We start from the raw sequence: 22,123 nt of genomic DNA, 5'->3' as shown, positions 1-22,123 counted from the left end.
TATTGTCTTTATTCCACCTTACCTACTATGAAACTATGAAACTGTACTTGCAACGTGCACAGTCTATTTTCCTTTAGTAAATCAACCCAAGTATCTCTACTGCTTCTATATATGACAGCTTGCCACTGTCAATGGATGCTAAGGAAGCAGCAAGTCTAAATCATTTGGTGGAGGGGGGATTATGGTATGGGGTTGTTCTTTAGGGCTTGAGCTTGGCCCTTTAGTTTCAGTGAAGGGAACCCTTAAGGCATCAGTATACCAAGACATTTTGAACAATTTCATGCTCCCAACTTTGTGGGAACCGTTTGGGGATGGCCCTTTCCAGTTCCAACATAACTGTGCACCAGTGCACAAAGCAAGGTCCATAAAGACATGGATGAGCGAGTTAGGGGTGGAGGAACTTGACTGGCTTCCACAGAGTCCTGAACTCAACCCCGATTGAATCCCTTTGGGATGAATTAGAGCGGAAACTGCAAACCTTCTCATCCAACATCAGTGCCTGACCTCACAAATGTGCTTCTGGAAGAATGGTCAAACATTTTCCATAGACACACTCCTAAACCTTGTGGACAGCCTTCCAAGAAGAGTTGAAGTTGTTAGAGGGTGGGCCAACTCAATATTGAACCCTACGGACTAAGACTTGAATACCATTAAAGTTGATGTGCATGTAAAGGCAGGCGTCCCAATAATTTTGGTAATATAGTGTATACGACTGTTTATGATATTGTTTGTGTTTTGATATGGTGAAATTGAATATATGTATTGATAACATTTATTTGGTTTTTTTATGGCACATTCAGAGATTGAGTCATTGGGGGTAGTGCTTCACCTGTATTTTTGTATCTATCTGATATATTAGTGTGGTGTTTGCACGATAGGGTGGGAGCAGCTTCCAATGCAGTTTTTATTTGGGTTATTATTTCTTGCACGTATAATAGTGCGGGTGTTTTTATATTTATTAAACTTTACAGTATGTCATTCATTTAGGGTTTACATCTATATTAAAGCTGAATTCTAGGGAAGGGCAAAATGCTCCCTTGAAGTGGAGCTGCACCAGCACTGCAAAAATGAAATGTTCATTTAGGTCTAGGGTTCAACAAAAAAGCACCCAGTCTTGATCCTAACCAGACCCCACAGCCTCTTCTCCCCTATGGTTTACCAGTCACTTATCCTCTGACCTTATCAAACCCAATGCAAGATTGAGTGACATTCTACTGCTGGAGTGTAGGGGAGTAGGGGAGTAAGGGAGTAGGGGAGTAGGGGAGAGCGCCTGCTTCTTGGGGATTGGAGGACTGGGTAAGTGAAACTGCGGTTCCGGGTCCCCTATGCCTAAATGAGCATTTAACCCTTGCAGTGCGGAGGCAGTGCCTTTTTTCTTTCCCTGAAGAAGGGCTTTAAAGGAGATGTACAATCAAAGCTCATTTGGCTGTAGTTCTCCTGTGAATCACAGGAGGGCAGTTCATTCTGTGACCTGTTTTCAGCAGACATCGGCTGAAGTCCGCTGTCTGCTGACGTCACAGAGCCGATCCAGGCTTGGGCAAGATCGTGACACTGGGGTCAGGATCCGCCCACATGCCTGGACCAGCACCCGGCTCAGCCTCTCAGCGACCCACTGAGAGTCTAAGCTGGACGCTCCCACCCCCCTGCACAGCTCAGCGCTCCAGTGAGAAAGGAGGGGGCAGAGCGCGGCGACTGACAGTCAACAGCTCTCTGCTCGGCGCTGTGAGAACGGAGCGATTTTCAGTGTTAGCTCACTCAGTTCTCAGTGTTAGAGCTGGCAGAGGACAGATCCGGCATCCGCCTAGGTAAGTATAAATCTGCAAAAACACCATACTTCTCTTTTAACATGCATTACAAATTATCTATTCAATATGTTCTGCTGGGAAACACACTAAAGTAGCAAGCTTTATCTTTGTATTTCACTGAATATAAATAATAATAATAAAAGAATATGTGAATGCAGCCTTATGGCCTGTACACCAGAAATCAGACAAAAAATACTGCTTTCAAAGTGATCGTACGATAATCTGATCGTTAGTATACAGCTTTTGCGAGCTGATCATGACAGTTCATCCAATATTATCCGATCGGACATGCATGAAAATTTTTATCATACGATTTTAATTTAACTGCTTGCCCACCGTCAAATGATAGAGGGGCGTTGCGGCTCTCTTTCTGGGATGACGTCATATGACATTGTCCCAGAACGGCCCCTCTCGCGCACCCGTAGGGGGCACGCAGCGAGGTGACCACAGCCACGTCGTGTTGCTTGGACACGGCATGACCCTGAAATCTGTAAAGAGCCATGGCCGCGGCTCTTTAACCATGTGATCGGCTGTGTCCAATCACAGCTGGTCACATGTAAACACAGAGATGCCGGTAATCGGCTCTCATCGCCTCACACTGACAGAGTGTGTGGTGAGGAGAGCCAATCAGCAGCATCTCCTCATAGGGGACATCCAGACATGTCATCAGGGCACTGATCATCAGTGCGCTGATTACAATACAGCGCCACCAGTGCCAGAAATCAATGCCCACCAGTGCCCACCAGTGCCAGAAATCAGTGCCTACAAGTGCCACTGATCAGTGACCATTAGTGATGCCAGTCATTGCTGCCCATCAATGCCCACCATTGCAGCCCATCAGTGCCCATCAGTGTCTATCATTGCTGCCTATCCACACCACCTATCAGTGCCCACCAGTGCCGCCTATCAGAGCACACCAGTGCCACCTATTAGTGCCCACAGGTGCCACCCATCTTTGCCACCTATCAGTGCTCATCAGTGCCACCTATCAGTGCCCATAAGTCTTACTGTTACTGTAACCATGTCCAATGGTTACAATGGCATATTGGTGTGGCATATTAGTGCCTCCTCATCAGTGCCACCTCATCAGTGCCCATAAGCGTTACTGTTACTGTAACCATGTCAAATTTTTATAGTTTTCTTCACACAAATAGAGCTTTCTTTTGGTGGTATTTAATCACTGCTGTTTTTTAAAAAAAGAAATTACACAAAAGACTGAAAAAAAAGACTGAAAATTTTGAAAAAAATATGTTTTTCTTAGTTTCTGTCAGTAAATTTTGTAAATAAGTAATTTTTCTCCTTGACTGATATTCACTGATGAGGTGGCACCGATAGTCACTGATAGGCTGCACTGATGACCGTGTAGCATGACCGCGCAATTGTCATTCAAAATGTGACAAAGCTTAAAGCTGAAAATTGGCCTGGGCAGGAAGGGGGGTGAAAGTGCCCTGAAGGCAAGTGGTTAATCAGTACAGTTGTCATCCAAAAATACAATACAAATACACTATAACACGTTACATCACTTCTGATTTTTTTTTTTTTCTGTCGTACAAGAATTTTTGTAACTTTAGTAACCTCTCCATTTTTGATATGCGACAAGCATGGAAAAAAAAAAAACGTACAATCTGTCGTCCGATTTTCAGATCGCGTGTACGACCATTACACCGCACATGCTCTGTACTTACCTGCTGGCCAAGTTGGAAAAGAATACCCTGGCCAATCCTGGTGTCAAAATGCAAGAGAGGCAGATGTTTCACTACCTGCCTTGGTGAGACATCTGCCCCTTTATGGCCAGCCTATGAATAGAACAATGTGCTTCCCATGGAACTACAAGTCACAGGAGGCCATGCAACCCCTCTTCCACATAACCAGTGAAAAAAATAAAAAATAAAACGAATTCAATCTACATCTTTTTTTTTTTTTTCAATGAATGGAGTTTTTTTACATGAACTCAGCTGCTTTGTTCGCAGTGAACCAAAGACAGCACAGTACCCAGCGGCCAGGGAGCGTGTCTGAATTAACATAATTGGCTCATTTCCAATGTGAACACAAGAGGTCGCTGTTGTGACCCAATCCTGAAAATATTGTCTAAATTGTTAATCGCTGCTTGATTTATTCCTAAACCAGGACAATACCAAGTGGGTAAAAAAAAATAATAATAATAAAATACACACATTTTACAACAAGTTACAAACATATGGCAGGGGAAACACAGCACTATTGCAGTATACCATGAATCTCTCCTAGCAGGGTATAATAGGGATTTAGATCTCAGATTTCTAATATAAATTGGCTATTGTCATCGCTAATAAAAAAATATTGTACATCCCATTTTTACATAACTTTATAAAATCATTTATAGTAGCACACTTCAACTATTATATGTTAGTTAACATGAGATATTATCTAGCAATTAAAAAAAATATATATATATATAGTAAGCGCAGATGATTTATGTATATAATCATATAATAAATAGGTGAGCTATTCATACTTTCAACACTGGAGTTGATTTACTAAAAGCCAGCAGACTGTGCACATTGCTCCAAAGCTTAGTAAATCACCCAATCATGTACAGGTAAAATGCAGTTTTTTTTTGTTTTTGTTTTTTTTTTTTCTTGCATGTGATTGGGTATTCTTTGCACAGTGAAGCTTTACTTAATTGACTAAGCTCTAGAGCAACTGCACTTTGCAAAGTGCACAGTCTTTTGGCCTTTAGTAAATAGACCCCACTGTTCCAATGCTCATTAGATACAATGTTGCAAAACATTCCTCATACAATGTATCAATCACACTTTCCTGGAGACACCCGTTTACAGCAGAGTGTGGTTTCTCCTGGAACCTGTAGACACCTTTTATTTCGTTTTTTTATGATTAGAATTCTCTAGCTGAGCCATAATGGTCCGTGAAAGCCTTAAGCAAACAAACGTCAGAGGTCAACTCCATTGTCTATGGACTCTATGGGACAAGAGACGGAAGCTATTCATGGCCTAAACCCACAATGACTGTCACTGAGGACAAGCACTACAACTCTGGGGCTCAATTACAAGAACTCGATTTTCCAGAGCAGCATACCCCATGTCTTACTCTGCTGACAAGGTTTAATTCCTTCTGTCTTACAGTATTATGTGTTCCTGGGGGCAACTATTCCACTTATTCCAGTATTGGTAAATCAAAGTGCTGCTAAAGACTATATATATATATATATATATATATATATATATATATATATATATATATATATATATATATATATATATATATATATATATATATATATATATATATATATATATATATATATATATATATATATATATATATCAATCACCATTATATGGGGCATACTGGTACTGCTGTGTACATTTTACACATGCGACATGTTGGGGGGAAGATACAGAACTGCTAAACATGTGAGCTTATGTGTGTATCTATCTATCTATCTATCTATCTATCTATCTATCTACCTATCACATTTCCAATTCTCTATCTTTCTATCTATCTCCTTTCCAGTTCTAAATATATCTATCTATCTATCTATCTATCTATCTATCTATCTATCTATCTATCTATCTCCTTTCCAGTTCTAAAGCTATCTATCTATTTTCCAATTCTCTATCTATCTATCTATCTATCTATCTATCTATCTATCTATCTATCTATCTATTTATCTATCTACCTATCTAATTTCAAATTCTTTATCTCGCTATCTATCTATCTCCTTTACAGTTCTAAATCTATCTATCTATCTATCTATCTATCTATCTATCTATCTATCTATCTATCTATCTATCTATCTTTCTATCTATCTATCTATCTATCTATCTATCTTTCTTTCTATCTATCTATCTATCTCATTTCCAATTCTCTGTGATCTATCTATCTATCTATCTATCTATCTATCTATCTATCTATCTATCTCATTTCCAATTCTCTATCTATCTATCTATCTATCTATCTATCTATCTATCTATCTATCTCCTTTCCAGTTCTAAATATATCTATCTATCTATCTATCTATCTATCTATCTATCTATCTATCTATCTCATTTCCAATTCTCTATCTATCTATCTATCTATCTATCTATCTATCTATCTATCTATCTATCTATCTATCTATCTATCTTCTTCTGCCTTGCAGTTCCAGCGTTATCCATCCAATATATCTATTTATACTGTATGTAGTGGTTTGGCAATTAAACATATTCAGATACTGCATATTTTATATTCTTTACGACTTTCCTTTTTCTCTTACATATAACTCGAAATTTGCATATAAACTTCATTTTAGATCTCTCTTATCACCCTATTTTACATATATATATATAAAAAAAATACACACACACACATATATATATATATATATATATATATATATATATATATATATATATATATATATATATATATATATAGCATCAGCAGTGGTTGCATGCCAGGCTGCATTGCTCCAAATGTGTACATATAACACATATGTAACTGTAGATAGACAGATATACATTTGTACAAATATATATATCGTAATGTAGATAGATAGACATCTGTAGCCATTTATAGCTGTATAGACATATGTAGACATTTATACTTGTATGTAGGTAGATAGACATTTGTAGCCATATACATCTATATGTAAATAGATATATGTAACCATCAATGTCCATAGGTAAATGGACAGTCATTTGTAGCACTATATATCTATAGGTAGAGAGATAAACATGTGTAGCTATATATATATATATATATATATATATATATATATATATATATGTGTGTGTAAAAAGACATTTGTAGCTATATATATCTATAGGTAGATAGACATTTGCAGCCATATATTTCTATAAGTAGATAGACATATGTACCCCTACAGGGCTACACATGTCTATACATCTACATATAGGTATATGGCTACAAATGTCTGTATACATATAGATATATAGGACTATGTCTATCCATCTACATAGACATATACAGGACTATGTCTATCCATCCACCTATAGATATAGGGCTACAAGTGTATATCCATCTGCCTATAGATATAGGGCTACACATGTCTATCCATCTACATATAAATATATAGGGCTGAAAATGTCGATTTACTCACATATAGGTATATAGAGCTACAAATGTCTGACTATATATATATATATATATATATAGCTACAAATGTCTATCTATTTACCTCTAGATATATATTGCTACAATTGTCTATTTACCCATAGATCTATAGGGCTGCAAATGTTTATCTATCTACCTATAGATGGTAGAAAGAGATTTGTAGCCCTATATATTTATATGTAGATAGATAGACATTACCCTATATATCAATAGGTATATATATATATATATATATATATATATATATATATATATATATATATATGTGTGTGTGTGTATATATCTATAGGTAGATGGATAGACGTAGTCCTATATATATCTATAGGTAGATGGATAGGCATGGCCCTATATATATCTATAGGTAGATGGATAGACATAGTCCCATATCTATATAGGTAGATAGATAGGCATAGTCCTATATATATCTATAGGTAGATGGATAGGCATATTCCTATATATATCTATAGGTAGATGGATAGGCATATTCCTATATATATCTATAGGTAGATGGATAGGCATAGTCCTATATATATGTAGACAGACATTTGCACTGGCAATGCTGTGAAGAGAAGGGTCAGTAGTGGAGGTGAGAGTTACATATTAATCAGTGTGCAGGGTGGTGTTGGGGGGGGTGAGGGTTGGGTGTTGGAGGGGGTGAGGGTTGGGTGTTGGAGGGGGTGAGGGTTGGGTGTTGGGTGTTGGGTGTTGGGGGGGGGGGGGGGGGTGTTTGCAGCAGCAGGACTAGTGGCACACACAGGACTCCAGGACTATGAAATGTGATAATAAGCACAGCTGCTCGGTGCACGGCTCAGCCAATCAGCTGGGGGTAGCAGTGACGTGGCGGCGCTGTGCGTCACACCAATGGAGATTGAGCTGAGTTGGAGGAGAGAAGTTTGAGTAAGAGATAAGGAAGAGAGTGGCCGATCAGCATTGACTCCGACACTGCAGCGTCTCCTCCGCTGAGGACAGTGGACGGATCGGAGCAGAGAGAGGCACACGCCGGGATCTCCCCTGTGCTGGGCTCCACCATCCCCACCCTCTGCACTAATCCCTCTTCATTTCTCTCTGTGGATACACCAAGCTGACACCATTTCACTGTGGACATTACACCCTCTGTCAGACATGGGAGACATGGGAGACCCTCCAAAAAGTAAGCAGCTTTTTTCTAGCCTAGCCGGGAATCGCCTCCTTTTCCTAAAATGCAGCCCCATGCACGAGCGAGCATACCCCTGAGCAGAACGTCGCTGGGACCCTCAGGTTTGGAAATGTCGTGCCTGGAATTTTTTTTCTCATTTTTTGTTTGTGCATGCAACATCCTATAATAATACTTATTTTTTTTATTTTTATTTTTTTAATATGCAGAAAAAAAAAGAGTCGGTTTGCAATGCCCCTGTCACTACTGGGGGCCACAATTGGACTTTAAAGGCTCGCTGGCCCTGGTGCCACTTGATCTTGCTGCTGCAGCCTAATGATGGGGGGGCATCGATTTTTTCTTTTATTATTTTCATAGAATATATATATATATTTTTTTTTTATATGCAAAAACTAAATAAAAAAATGATCCTCGTTCACGTGAATTTGCAATGCCCCTGTCACTTTGGCTGCTGGGGGTCACTGTTGGACTTTAGAGGCTCGCTGGCCCTGGTGTCACTTGGTCTTGCTGCTGCAACATAATGTTTACATATTATTATTTTTTTATTATTATTATTTTTTTTTAATATACAAAGAAAGAAACAGATCCTCCTTCTTTTCAATGCCCCTGTCACTTTGGGTACTGGGGGTCACTGTTGGACTTTAGAGGCTCGCTGGCCCTGGTGTCACTGTGTTTGGTCTTTTTGCTGCAGCCTAATAATTGGGGGGCATTGAATATTTTTATTATTTTCACAGAATATTTTTTTTATTATGCAAAAAAACAAAACAAAAAAAAAAAACATTAAATGAATTTGCAATGCCCCTGGAAATGTTACTCTGGCTACTGGGGATCACGGTTGGACTTTAGAGGCACGCTGGCCCTGGTGTCACTGTGTTTGGTCTTTTTGCTGCAGCCTAATAATTGGGGGGGGGGGGGGGGGCATGGAATATTTTTATTATTTTCACAGCATATTTTTTTTTATTATGCAAAAAAAAAATTGCAATGCCCCTGGAAATGTTACTTTGGCTACTGGGGGGTCGCAGTTGGACTTTAGGGGCAGGCTGGCCCTGGTGTCTCTGTGTTTGGTCTTGTTGTTGCAGCCTAATAATTGGGGGGGGGGGGGGCATAGAAGGGTGCCCAGCCTATGCCTCCATGATGAGTGTTTTACATGCCACTTGCAAGCCTGTGATTGAACTGACACATGTAATGGTGTGTATGATTTGGGTTGCCAACTTTGACTCCTCTGTTCTGCCTTGACAGCATACAGGTTCTATTTATTTAAAAAAAGAGTAAAATTCTACCCTTTCCCCTTAAACCTTGCCATAAAAAGGACCAGATCAACCTACCTGATTTTAAAGGTACACTTGCAGATTGCCATTGACAATCCTTAGCTTACACTCCAACATATGATCCGCCTCCTATGTCAACGAGTCAAAGATCCTGATGGCATACATCAATTATCCCCCCCCCCCCCACCCCCTAAAAAAAAAAAAAAGTCAGATCTGTGTTATTTTATTTTATTTTGAAAGCCAGATCAGACACACTCAGAATCCCAGAGCACACCTTAGGAGGAAAAATAAAATAAAAATTGGTTTAGCACTGTTTTTTTGGTGAAGCTTAATGCTAATTAAAAAAAATCTATTTTTTTTTCCAGAAAAGCGACTAATTTCACTATGTGTCGGCTGCGGAAATCAAATTCACGACCAATATATACTGAGGGTATCTCCAGACCTGGAATGGCATGCAGCCTGTCTCAAGTGTGCTGAATGCAACCAATATTTAGACGAAACTTGCACGTGCTTTGTTAGGGATGGCAAAACGTACTGTAAAAGGGACTATATCAGGTATGCCCGAAAAAAAAAATACCTTTTTCTTTTTGCATTCTTTTAACATCCTTTTGGAATATATATTTTTTAAATATATATATTTTTTTAGACCTGTTTTTTTTTTTTTAAATAGATTGTATTTTATTTATTTTTATTCTTTATTTGTTTCCTTTTATGCTCTAGCATTATTTCTATATTTAGTTTTTCTTTATCTTAATTCACCCTGCCTGGTGGCTTTGTGCAGGTTTTAGATTTGAATGCTGCTGTGGATCATTGCAATTAAATGTAGATTTGCCAAGAGAAGATACTTTAAACCGTGTAATAATGTTGTATTTAGAAAACCCACTGATCTAAATAAGATCGCTTTTTTTATGTTTTTAGATATATGGATTAATAATTCTAGCCAGATTCAGCACATCGTAACAGAATAGTAGAAATAATAATACAAATAAAAATAAATTACCTGTATTGTGGGGCAGGGCTGTCTGCCTCCCCTTATCTTATCTGTCCTGATGAATTAGACTGAACAGATCAAATTGCCCATCATTTGGAGGCAAACAATTGGGATATTTAGATAAAGGCAACTGCTTCCTTCCTCACATTTAAATCTGGATGCTGATAAAGAAGTCTAAATAGCAGTTGTGACACAACAGACACCCAAGCAAAACTTCAGCCAATGTTTATCCTGTTTCCTCCAACGCCCCTCATCAAGGATGTTTTTTTTTTTTTTTTAATACAAATTACTTAAATTTTTTTAATTAAAATAATTTACACGTTTGATGATTCATTGGGCTTATATTATTTTCCTAAATAATTATCTTGTATAATGAGTTAAAGCAGAACTCTTGTTTTATTTATTATCCAATATTGTAAATTAGCTGTTGCTGTAGCCAGTCTAGCTTTATTATTTGTTAAAAAAAAAACAGGAATCTTTGATTTTATTTTATTTAATAGCTTAAACGTTTAAGGACGATACATGTTATCAATTTTTTTATTATTATTTGCAGAATAGTGTTGACCAGGCAGTTCAAGGATGATAAATCTTATCAATTATTATTATTATTTTTTTTGTATCATTATTTGCAAATTTGTGTTCTATTTACCTATAAAGGTAGCGATGAGCAGGCAGCTTAAGGACGATACATTTTAGCTATTTTTTTATTATTATTTGTAGAATTGTGTTTAATTTACCTAAAGGTAGAGATGACCAGGCAACTTAAGCACCATACATCTTATCAATTTTTTTGTTGTATCATTATTTGCAAATTTGTGTTCGATTTACCAATAATGATCAGGCAGCTTAAGCACCATACATGTTAGCTATTTTTTATTATTGTTTGCAGAATTGTGTTTAATTTACCTAAAGGTAGAGATGATCAGACAGCTTAAGCACCATACATGTTAGCTATCTATTTTTTTTTATTATTATTTGCAGAATTGTGTTTATTAATGTACCTAAAGGTAGAGATGATCAGGCAGAACTTTTTAGTAGGATTTTATGTTTTTTTAAATTATAATTTTGTTTTTTCCAGAAATGACTAACATTTTGGGAAAAGCAGGATGATACACGTTGTTTATTTTTTTATTTTTTGTTTTATAATTATTAATTGTAGAATTTTGGATTTAGATAAAGATAGAGGTGACCAGGCAGAACCTTTGTAGTATTTATTTTTTTTATTTAATTTTGGATTTTTCTGAAATTGTTTCTATTGGAGCGAACGTCTTAATTGGAACTTTTACTGTTATAACTAAATATTAAAATGAATTAGTTACCGCTTTTATTTATTGTTTAGTCACTTTTTTAGCTGCTGTGTCTCTTCAGTCTATTGTATTTTTTAAATACATTTCTTGTGTCATTTTTGGGGTTTGTGCCATGCTTGCCCCCTGTACTCTGAAGGGCGATCAGCATTAGCTGATGTTATTATTATATATATATATATATATATATATATATATATATATATATATATGATATATTTTTATTTATTTTTTTTGTTCCTTGAAGGAGTAGATTTGACTATCAGTTGGTGAGTCAGGCTGTACAATAAATAGAGATGTGAGTAGAGTTGTGATAAGAGCAAGGACTTTGAAGGAGGCACTTGTATAGTAGTGACATTGCTGGGCAGCCTGTACTCAGTGTGTATGTGTCTGCTCTCTCCCGGGCCCCGCAGGTTGTATGGGATCAAGTGTGCCAAGTGCAATATCGGCTTCAGTAAGAATGACTTTGTGATGAGGGCCCGCTCCAAGGTCTATCACATCGAATGTTTCCGCTGCGTGGCCTGCAGCCGCCAGCTCATCCCCGGGGACGAATTCGCTCTGCGGGAAGACGGTCTCTTCTGTCGGGCCGACCACGATGTGGTGGAAAGGGCCAGTCTGGGGGCCGGGGACCCCCTCAGTCCGCTGCATCCGGCCAGACCCCTGCAGATGGCAGGTACTTCTTCATTCTTTATTCTCATGACACTGTGAGACTGCTGCTGACCATCAGCCACTCCGATTAGGGGGGTACCCCTCCCAAAAAATGGGGGTGAATGTGTATGCTGCACACTCTCCTATGAAATGCATTCAACATCTGTACATACATGAAAATGTATAAGAGGGCATGCACAATTAAAAAAATAAAATAAAATAAACGAAATCAGCAAAGATCACACATGCAAAAATATAAGAGGATATAGAAAAAGTAAAAAAAAAATGGCCCTTTCAATTTATAAAAGATCCATGCATGTATGCTGCGCACTCTTCTATTATATTTATACAAGATCCATGCATGTATGCTGCACACCCTTCTATTATATTTATACAAGATCCATGCATGTATGCTGCACACCCTTCTATTATATTTATACAAGATCCATGCATGTATGCTGCACACTCTCCTGTTATATTTATACAAGATCCATGCATGTATGCTGCACACCCTCCTGTTATATTTATACAAGATCCATGCATGTATGCTGCACACCCTCCTATTATATTTATACAAGATCCATGCATGTATGCTGCACACTCTCCTGTTAAATTCATAAATGTATGCTGCATGGTCTCCTATTATATGTATTGAAGATCCAAGCATGTATGCTGCATGCTCTCCTATTATATTTATAAATGCTCCATGCATGTATGCTGCATGCTCTCCTATTATAGTTATAAATGCTCCATGCATGTATGCTGCATGCTCTCCTATTATATTTATACATGCTCCATGTATGTATGTTGCGTGCTCTCCTATTATATTTATAAAAGATCCATGCATGTATGCTGCATGTTCACCTATATTTATAAAATATCCATGCATGTATACTGCATGCTCTTCTGTTAAATTCATAAGAGCCATGTATGTATATTGCACACTCTCCTGTTACAATAATAAAAGATTCATGCATGTATGCTGCACACTCTAATTTTAAATTCATAAAAGATCCATGTATGTATGCTGTGCATTCTCCTATTCTAATTATAAAAGATCCATGCATATAAGCTGCACACTATCCTGTCAAATTCATAAAAGAGCCATGCATGTATATTGCACACTCTCCTGTTACATTAATAAAAGATTCATGCATGTATATTGCACACTCTCCTGTTAAATTATTAAAAGATCCATGTATGTATGCTGCACGTTCAACTATTAAATTCATAAAAGATCCATGCATGCTGTACACTCTCCTGTTAAATTCATAAAAGATCCATGCATGCATTTTGCACACTCTCCTGTTACAGTAATAAAAGATCCATGCATGTATACATACACTCTTGTTATAGTCATAAAAGGTCCATGCATGTATACATCACACTCTCCTGTTAAATTCATAAAAGGTACATGCATATCTACTATACGCTTTCCTGTTACATTCATAAAAGATCAATGCATGTATACTGCACATACAAATAAGCTGATTATTTAGAGGCTATGCACAATAAAAACAATCCCTAAATCAGTAAAGAGCTGTGCATGAGCATACACCTATGCAGAATTATAGGAGGGTATAGCAAAAGTAAAATATTGCCATGTGCATGTGTACTGTACATACAAATATATGCAAAGTTAGAGGGTATGCACAAGTAAATGCTGTCCTGTTAAATTGAAAATAGATCTGTACATGTGGCAGAAGTACAAGAGCTGGGTATGGGTATGCACACGTATAAAATACTATAGACCCCTATACATGTGTGCATGCAAATGTATGAAGGATTATAAGAGGTTATGTACAAGAGCATGCCCCATTAAATTCATAATAAGGTCTGTGCATCATACACATGTATGCATAGTTTTTAGAGGGTATGTAGAAGCAAAAGAATGCCCACATTTATAATAGATCTGGGCATGTGCACACACATGTATGCAGAATTATAAGAGGGTATGACACACACATATTCAAAATTCTAACGGGGTACAGCACAAGTAAAATAAATCCATAACAGTTCTAGGCATGTGCCCACCTACACATATGTATGTAGAATTATAAGAGGGTATAGCACAAGTAAAAAATGCCTTATAGTATATCTGTATATAGTATATCGAAGTAGATCTGTTCATGTGTATATACATAGGTATGCAGAATTTTAGAGCGTATACACAAGTTAAAAATGGTTTTAAATCCTATTCATGCATATAAGAGATATAACACATTTCCTTAGAGCATAATGCAAAAGAATATTAAAGTAAAAACGAATATGCGTGTGTGTGTGTGTGTGTGTGTGTGTGTGTGTGTGTGTATATATATATATATATATATATATATATATACTTACATGTTGATTATGAATATGCATTCCACATACATAGCCACATTTATTCTATATTGTTGTGTTCCCTGTCAATCTTATTGTATGGGGCTTGTTGTGTATACTCCCCTGTAATGTACACGTGTTGTGGGTGTGTACAGAAGCGCATGTTTCCCTCCAGGTACAAATACTATCTTGTTATAAATATACTCTATTCATGCAGTGGTTATTATTTTTTCTGCTATACATACATGTTGTAATCACATAGTTAATCCTGCATGTATACTGTAGGGATACATCAGCACAATGCCCCCTGTACTCAGTGTCTGGTGTGGTGGGGGGGGGGGGGTATTTGTAAGGGTGGGATTTCTGTAGCCACCCAACACCCAGGCAGTGCCCTCCTCAGCAGTGTGCATGGGATAGAAGCTTAGGAATGAATGCACATACTCCAGGATGTAATTTTAAACTGTCAACAAGCTAATCTGCAGTAATTGCCAGCTAGAGTGATTGGTGCAGTTTTGTGGCCTTGCTGGTGATCTGAGGGGGGCCCAGATCTTCCATTCGGGTCCTGTAACTCCATCCTACATCTAAGAGGGACTGAAATCCTCCTTATACAGGAGCAGGGGGACTCCATTCTACTCCCAGCCCTGAAAGCCCAGCACACAAACCACAAGTATCACATAGCACCGTTTGGATAAACTAGTTGTTATAATCCAAAAAGAGAAATTTTCCAGTCCATTTCTGACTAATTGAACGGAGATTGGATACATTTAACCAAGTCAACAAAATACCTTCGGGGAGAGAGGGAGATAGTGGAAGCAGAAAGACTGTTCGGTCCCTATCTGAGCCCCGCACAGTCCTGTTTTATCCCAGGTTCCTGGAGTTGAAAGGCTCAGCCTGTGCTTTGGTATCTACCTGTATCTTTTACAAACAGCTCTGCTAACCACATACTTAGGAAACCAAAGCGTTCACCCTACATGCGACTTTTTATTGTCGGCCCTTATCAGCTTAACACAATATTTAAGAAGAAACAATGTTTACCCTCTTTTATTGTATTTTATATCTCGCTTTAGCAAGTTTGAATAGCCGGCCTGATTGCAGGCTTTTGCTGGGCTGGTTAGCAGTGGCAGTCTCATTGGTGTCTTATTTATTTAGAAAATGTTCTTAGTGAAACTACAGAGGGGTTTTTTCTTTCTCTCTTTTTTTTTTTTGTGAAAGTATTTTCAAGTATCATAAATAACTGCAGAGCTTTTTGTTGAATGGGACTGACTTTAGGGTTGGAGAAGTCGGCTCATTACGCTGCCGAAACGTCGCTGAACGCCAGTAGGGCTCAGCTCTCTTCCGATTGGCTGACCTAGGCCCCTAGGGGCCACAACTGGGGGGGGGGGGTTCTATTAAATTGTCACACCCCAAACTAGAGTGAAGGGAGGTTATTTATTTTTCGGTAGCCCAGTAAATGCATTATGCATTTAAAACGGATGAAATGAATATATTTATTATATAAAGTGTGGACTGTATTGATATTATATTTTTAATGCTCTTTCATAGTAGGTTCAGACTCTGAACATAGAGATAGTGAAATGGGTGCAAAATAACGGAACAATTAAATAATTATATATATATATATATATATATATATATATATATATATCTATATATATATATATATATATAGATATATATATATATATATATATATATATATATACATATATATTATATAATTAGAACCATATCATATGTCCGAGTATGTATATATATATATATATATATATATATATATATACATGAAATATCCATATCAGAAATACTTGGTAGTAGAGTATGTGTGCGTTTGTATGTATGCACTATATATATATATATATATATATATATATATATATATATATATATATATATATATCTCAATTAGAGATTAGATGTTTACTAAGGCAATAGAAGCTATTCATTTAGCAAAGTAAATGTAAGTAAATAGTAAATAAGGTGAACTTGTGTGTGCCTTGAATACAAAATCCTGCACATTGGAAGTAATTATAATAATAAAAAATTAAAAAAATCGTACTTTTGCTAGCAGATGATTGGATTGTTCATGAGAGCACAGCTTCACCTTATTTATTACCCAGTTTAGTAAACAGCCTCCAGGACCCCCCTTTAGTAAATTCAATGAACAAGGTGAAAGCCACCAATGGCAGTCGGTGTTGGGGGTGATCTGGGAAGGCTACCGTGAGGCTTTTTGTCTTATGAATCGTTCATTGATTTTACAGCAGAACCCATTTCTGCCCGGCAGCCGGCCCTCAGGCCTCATGTCCACAAGCAGCCCGAGAAGACCACTCGGGTCCGGACGGTCCTTAACGAGAAGCAACTTCACACCTTGCGGACCTGCTACGCCGCCAACCCCCGACCGGACGCACTGATGAAGGAGCAGCTGGTGGAGATGACCGGTCTCAGTCCTCGGGTCATCAGGGTCTGGTTCCAGAATAAGAGGTGTAAAGACAAGAAGAGGAGCATCCTGATGAAACAAATACAGCAGCAGCAGCCCAACGACAAAACGGTGAGGAGATGCCACAAAACCACCCTGCTCGGGGTATATAGGGGGCCATGAAAGGGGGGGGGGGGGAGAGGATACACAGCAATGGGGAACCCCCCAGCCCCCACCTCCTGCTACCTCGTAGGCAGCTGGAGTCCACTACTATGATTAAGTCACACTGGAGTCTGAAGGTTAAAATGTTGTTTTAAAGTGTACATGGATGTGGCCATGGCTTAGGGCCCTTTATGATTGCTGGAGCACTGCAGTATAGGTGTGTATGTATAACTAGTGTACAAATGTGTATCTGATATATATCAGTTTCTATCTCTCAGTTCTTATCTCTCATAGAGCATGCAACTTTATCTCTGGTATTGCTACAAAATAACCTATAACTATTTTTTAACAGACTTGTGTATATTATATATATATATATATATATATATATATATATATATATATATATATATATATATATAATCATTTGCTAAAACTGGAAGTAGGCAGAATCTGCAGCTGTACATAGTAACCAATTATCCAATCGGCTACTAGTTCAGCTAAGCAGTTAAGCTTTGAAAATGAAAGCTAGAAGCTGATTGGTTGCAACAATCTGCTCCAGTTTATATCTTTCATAGAGCATGCATCTCTGTGGAACTGTTACACAATATATGTGTGTGTGTATATATATATATATATATATATATATATATATATACATATTTATATATATATATATATATATATATATATATACATATATATATATATATATATATATATATATATATATATATATATATATATATATATATATATATATAAAAACACAGCCACTCATACACTCCTGAGAGAGAAGAAATTCAGGAAAACTGGAGCAGACAAAAATCTGAAGCTGCTGTACATAGCAACCATATATCCAGTCAGCTTCTAGTTTGGTATAAGAAGTTAAGCTTTTGAAATTAAAAGCTAGAAGCTGGTTGGCTGCAACATCTCCTCCATTGTGTGTGTGTATGTGATATATACATATATCTTAAAGTGTATGTGTGTGTGTATATATATATATATATATATATATATATATATATATATATATATATATATATATACCAACAAGGTTTTAAAATTAAAATGATAGCCACCTGGTTGAAATAAAGTTTCTATACCATTCTATGAATTCTCTGTGAATGGAGCCTCATGTTTTGTATGAGGACCGTCGTATGATATCTGCTAAATGCAGCAGCACATGCACAGGACACCTACCTCCACACCTATAGCTTGCATAGAATTGCATTGACAGAGTATCTCTTGGACTCTTGATTTTTTTTCTTTTTCTAACAAAATGACACTGGATTTTCCACATTTTGTCGATCAATCCTCATAAGCTGGTGTGCTTGTCCTCATTCCCCAGTGTAGTTTTACAATAGCTGCGAGCTATATGTCATAGGCATAGGGGCAGATGAGTGATGGGGCAGGACTGTCAGCCAGGTAGAAGGTTGTGTAGTTCAGCTGATTGTTCGGAATGTTCTGCTGCCTGATGGGGCTGATCTCCCAGGCTCATAATTCAGCACAATTAGTTGTGGCCCTCAGCTCTAGACTTATTATAAGGACTTATTGTCACAAAATGTTACAGTTACAGAATTGCCTCCTATCTTGCAGTATAAATCACCAATCTGTCATTATTACACCTGTAAATGATGTGTAGTGTGCATCCTGCTCACAGAATGATATTCCAACAGCTACATAGGATATTTACAACACTGGCTTACTATAGTATCGTTATTGCTAGGCTACAGTAATGTACAATGTGATGTCACAATTACACTTCAGATTGTACTTTATATTACCTACTCTGGCTTTACTGCTATTATAATATTACATTTTCTGCTTTATAGTGTTCTCTTGCATCATGATGGCACAGTGCCATGCTATGGTTTATGCTATTGCATTACTGTAAAAATAGTGCAATGAATGTAGCACTTTATAGTGTTTTATGGTAATGTGATTTCACATGGTATATGTTATACTTCTATGTTAAATTATTGGTGTGTAAAGGGTTACATTGATTTACAACTGTTCATAGTGCAATAATAACTGCAATTAGTGTTACATATGTGTGTATATGATAGTACATGTCAGATTGATAGTGGATGTTATAGTAGAGCAATAATGTCATATTAAGGGCCACATAGTAGACCTATTATGTTCATAACAAATGCTGATTGCCTTCTAATGGGTCACTGGACTGATTTTTGTCATTTTTCCTGAAGAGGCTCGGGCTTTGTTACAGTATTAGGTAGAACAAAGAAGTTATCTTGGCCTCATGAAGCTGCTTTCTGGCAAGCACTGTGTATATGATGATTACTGTATCCAGCACAGAGTTTATACTGAACAAGATAATTGCAATGTATTGACCTGTCATGTTTCCCCTTTCAGAATATTCAAGGGATGACAGGGACCCCTATGGTGGCTTCCAGTCCCGAAAGACATGATGGTGGTTTGCAGGCTAACCCAGTAGAGGTGCAGAGCTACCAGCCCCCATGGAAGGTCCTCAGTGACTTTGCCTTGCAGAGTGACATTGATCAGCCGGCATTCCAACAACTGGTAAGTTGTCACTGCTCAGGCGACCAGATTGGAGTGGGGGGGCTGGTTCAAGGGGGAATCCGCGCTCAGAAAATCAACTGTGTGTGTGTGTGTATGTGTGTGTGTGTGTGGGGGGGGGGGGGGGGGGGGTTATGGAGCAAGTATGAAACGAGGAGATACTTTACATTGTGGAATATGTGTACATATGTGTGTGTGTATATTATATGTATGTATGCATAGTGTGTTTTAATGTATGTAGGTATGTATGTATGTTTGTGTGTGTATCTATATATGTATCTATTTATCTATCTATCTATAGATAGATACACACACAAACACACTCAACCATAAAGGTATGATCATGGACAGATAAAGGGAATTACATTGATTATCATATTACAATGACATCTGGAAGTGGGTGGGATATATTAGGCAGCAAGATAACGTGTTGTCTCAGAGGTTGATGTGCTGAAAGTAGAAAAAATGGGCAGTGCTAAGGATTTGAATGACTTTGACAAAGGCCAAAATGTAATGGCTAGATGATTGGGTTGGAGCTACCTTTCTCAACTTTCTCGACACAGAGGAACCATTGAAATAACTTTCCAGGATCAGGGAACCCCTGCAAAAAATGACTATATCTACAACTCATAATACATTAGTGTGATAGTCAGTGGGAAGAATGTTCCTTACCCTTGTAGACAGTGGGAAGAATTACCCCCTTACAGATAGCTAAAAGGATCAATGATGTCAGTGTGAACTTATCTGAGAGGCAGAAATTGCTTATTCCTCAAGGAACCCCTAGCAACCTCTGGAGGAACCCTAGCATTCCATGGAACCCTGGTTGAGAAATCCCAGTTTAGAGCATCTTCAAAAATGCATCTTTAGTGAGATCTTCCCAATTTTCAGTGGTGAGGAATTACCAAAAATGGTCCAAAGAAGGAAAACTGATGAAGCAACGACAGAGTCATGGACAGCCAGGACTCATTTGTTGCATGTGGAGAGTAAAGGCTGGCATGTGTAGTCTGATCCAATAGAAGAGCTGCAAGTCAAATTTCTGAAAAAGTTAATACTGGTTCTGATAGAAAGGAGTAATAACATACAGTACGCCATAGTTTGTTGTGTATGGGGCTGCGTAGCTACAGACTGGTCAGGGTGTCCATGCTGACCCATGTCCACAGTCAAAAAGGCCTACAATGGGCACATGAGCATCAGAACTGGACCACAGAGCAATGGAAGAAGCTTGCCTATTCTGATGAATCATGCCGGGTGCGTATGTTGCTTATTTAGTTAAGAGATGGCACCTGGAGGCACAATGGGAACAAGTCAAGCCAGTGGAGGCAGTGTGATGCTTTACCTAGTGAAGTTCATGACTTGATAGATCAAGACTGTTTTGGTGGCAAAAGTGGGACATACTCAACATTAGGTGGATGGTCATAATGTTATGGGTGATCCGTGTGTGTGTTTTGTATATTTTGTAACTATATATAACCTATTTCATGATGCGCAAGATCAGTGTATAGCCTGTTTGAATGTAGAGACTTATTACCAGACGTTTAATAATATCCTTTCTTGGAGTGTTGGCATCTGCACCCCATGGAAGCAAAAACAACTGTTGTAATATTGGAATTAGATATTTGTGCCCTCCAAATGTATTTGTATTGTAGTGTTCAGGTAGTTCATAAACAAAGTAGATAACTTTTTTCTTTTTATCTTAATAATTATGGTCTGTTGATGTCTAGCAGTTCCTTACACACTCTTCTTTCTTTTGTCCTGCTTCTAATTGAAGGCCTGTTTCTCACAGGTTAATTTTTCAGAAGGGGGACCAGGCTCCAACTCCACCGGAAGTGAGGTGGCCTCCATGTCTTCTCAGCTCCCAGATACTCCAAACAGCATGGTAGCCAGCCCCATCGAAGCATGAGGAAAGTTAACTCTATGGTCTCCCAAACCCTCCCCTTTTTACTATTGGAAAAGCGGGATTAAGTATTGGCTTGAACTTCAACAAAGTTATCTGACGACCCAGTTGATGCTCCAGAGCACCCAGGATAGTCCATCTGATGCATGGAAGGCCATCTAGAGCAGATGGCATGGTAGCAACACTGTGAAGACAATCATGGGATCTTACTAGAATTGAACAATGTCCATGGTCGTGAGGGCCTTACCAGTCCAGGACACGGGCAAGACAAGGGTCATAGAGGATTTAAATTTTGTGGATCTTGGTTCTCTCTATCCTTTAGCACACTTCAAGACAACACCACCACCAGACCACAATGGAGAGATAGCAGTGAGATGATCTTAATCCGAATGGTGCTGTTTATCACAACATTTAATGATTGCCTTGCCAAACAGGAGCTCCACAGAGTCTGAGACTGTAGACCAGCTAAGTGGACAAGGACTGCAGGAATCGTAAAGGATTACA

The 22,123-nt window shown here is 38.0% G+C and overlaps 1 protein-coding gene across 4 annotated transcripts in view; it reads left to right on the top strand.

Annotated features, from left to right (window-relative positions):
• The first annotated feature begins 7,811 nt into the window (after window positions 1-7,811).
• The window catches only part of ISL1 (ISL LIM homeobox 1), a 14,992-nt gene continuing 680 nt past the window's right edge, over window positions 7,812-22,123 (top strand). The window contains exons 1-6 of one of the 4 annotated variants that reach the window (XM_077462765.1): window positions 7,812-8,070; window positions 9,707-9,896; window positions 12,050-12,309; window positions 16,871-17,154; window positions 19,561-19,728; window positions 21,509-22,123. The exon at window positions 21,509-22,123 is cut by the window's right edge and continues 680 nt beyond it. In XM_077462765.1, the coding sequence (XP_077318891.1) occupies window positions 8,043-8,070; window positions 9,707-9,896; window positions 12,050-12,309; window positions 16,871-17,154; window positions 19,561-19,728; window positions 21,509-21,625 (1,047 nt within the window). In that variant the 5' untranslated portion in view covers window positions 7,812-8,042 and the 3' untranslated portion in view covers window positions 21,626-22,123. Of the gene's footprint in view, window positions 8,071-9,706; window positions 9,897-12,049; window positions 12,310-16,867; window positions 17,155-19,560; window positions 19,729-21,493 lie in introns of all 4 variants that reach the window. The other 3 variants (XM_077462762.1, XM_077462764.1, XM_077462761.1) reach the window with 3 other exon arrangements.

Source organism: Lithobates pipiens, unplaced genomic scaffold (genome assembly GCF_037356315.1).
Source record: "Lithobates pipiens isolate NorthernLeopardFrog02 unplaced genomic scaffold, aLitPip1_a1.2 Scaffold_3, whole genome shotgun sequence".
Classification (NCBI taxonomy): Eukaryota; Metazoa; Chordata; class Amphibia; order Anura; family Ranidae; genus Lithobates; species Lithobates pipiens.
Note: the sequence above shows the minus strand (reverse complement) of the source record. Positions and strands in the feature narration are given on the sequence as shown.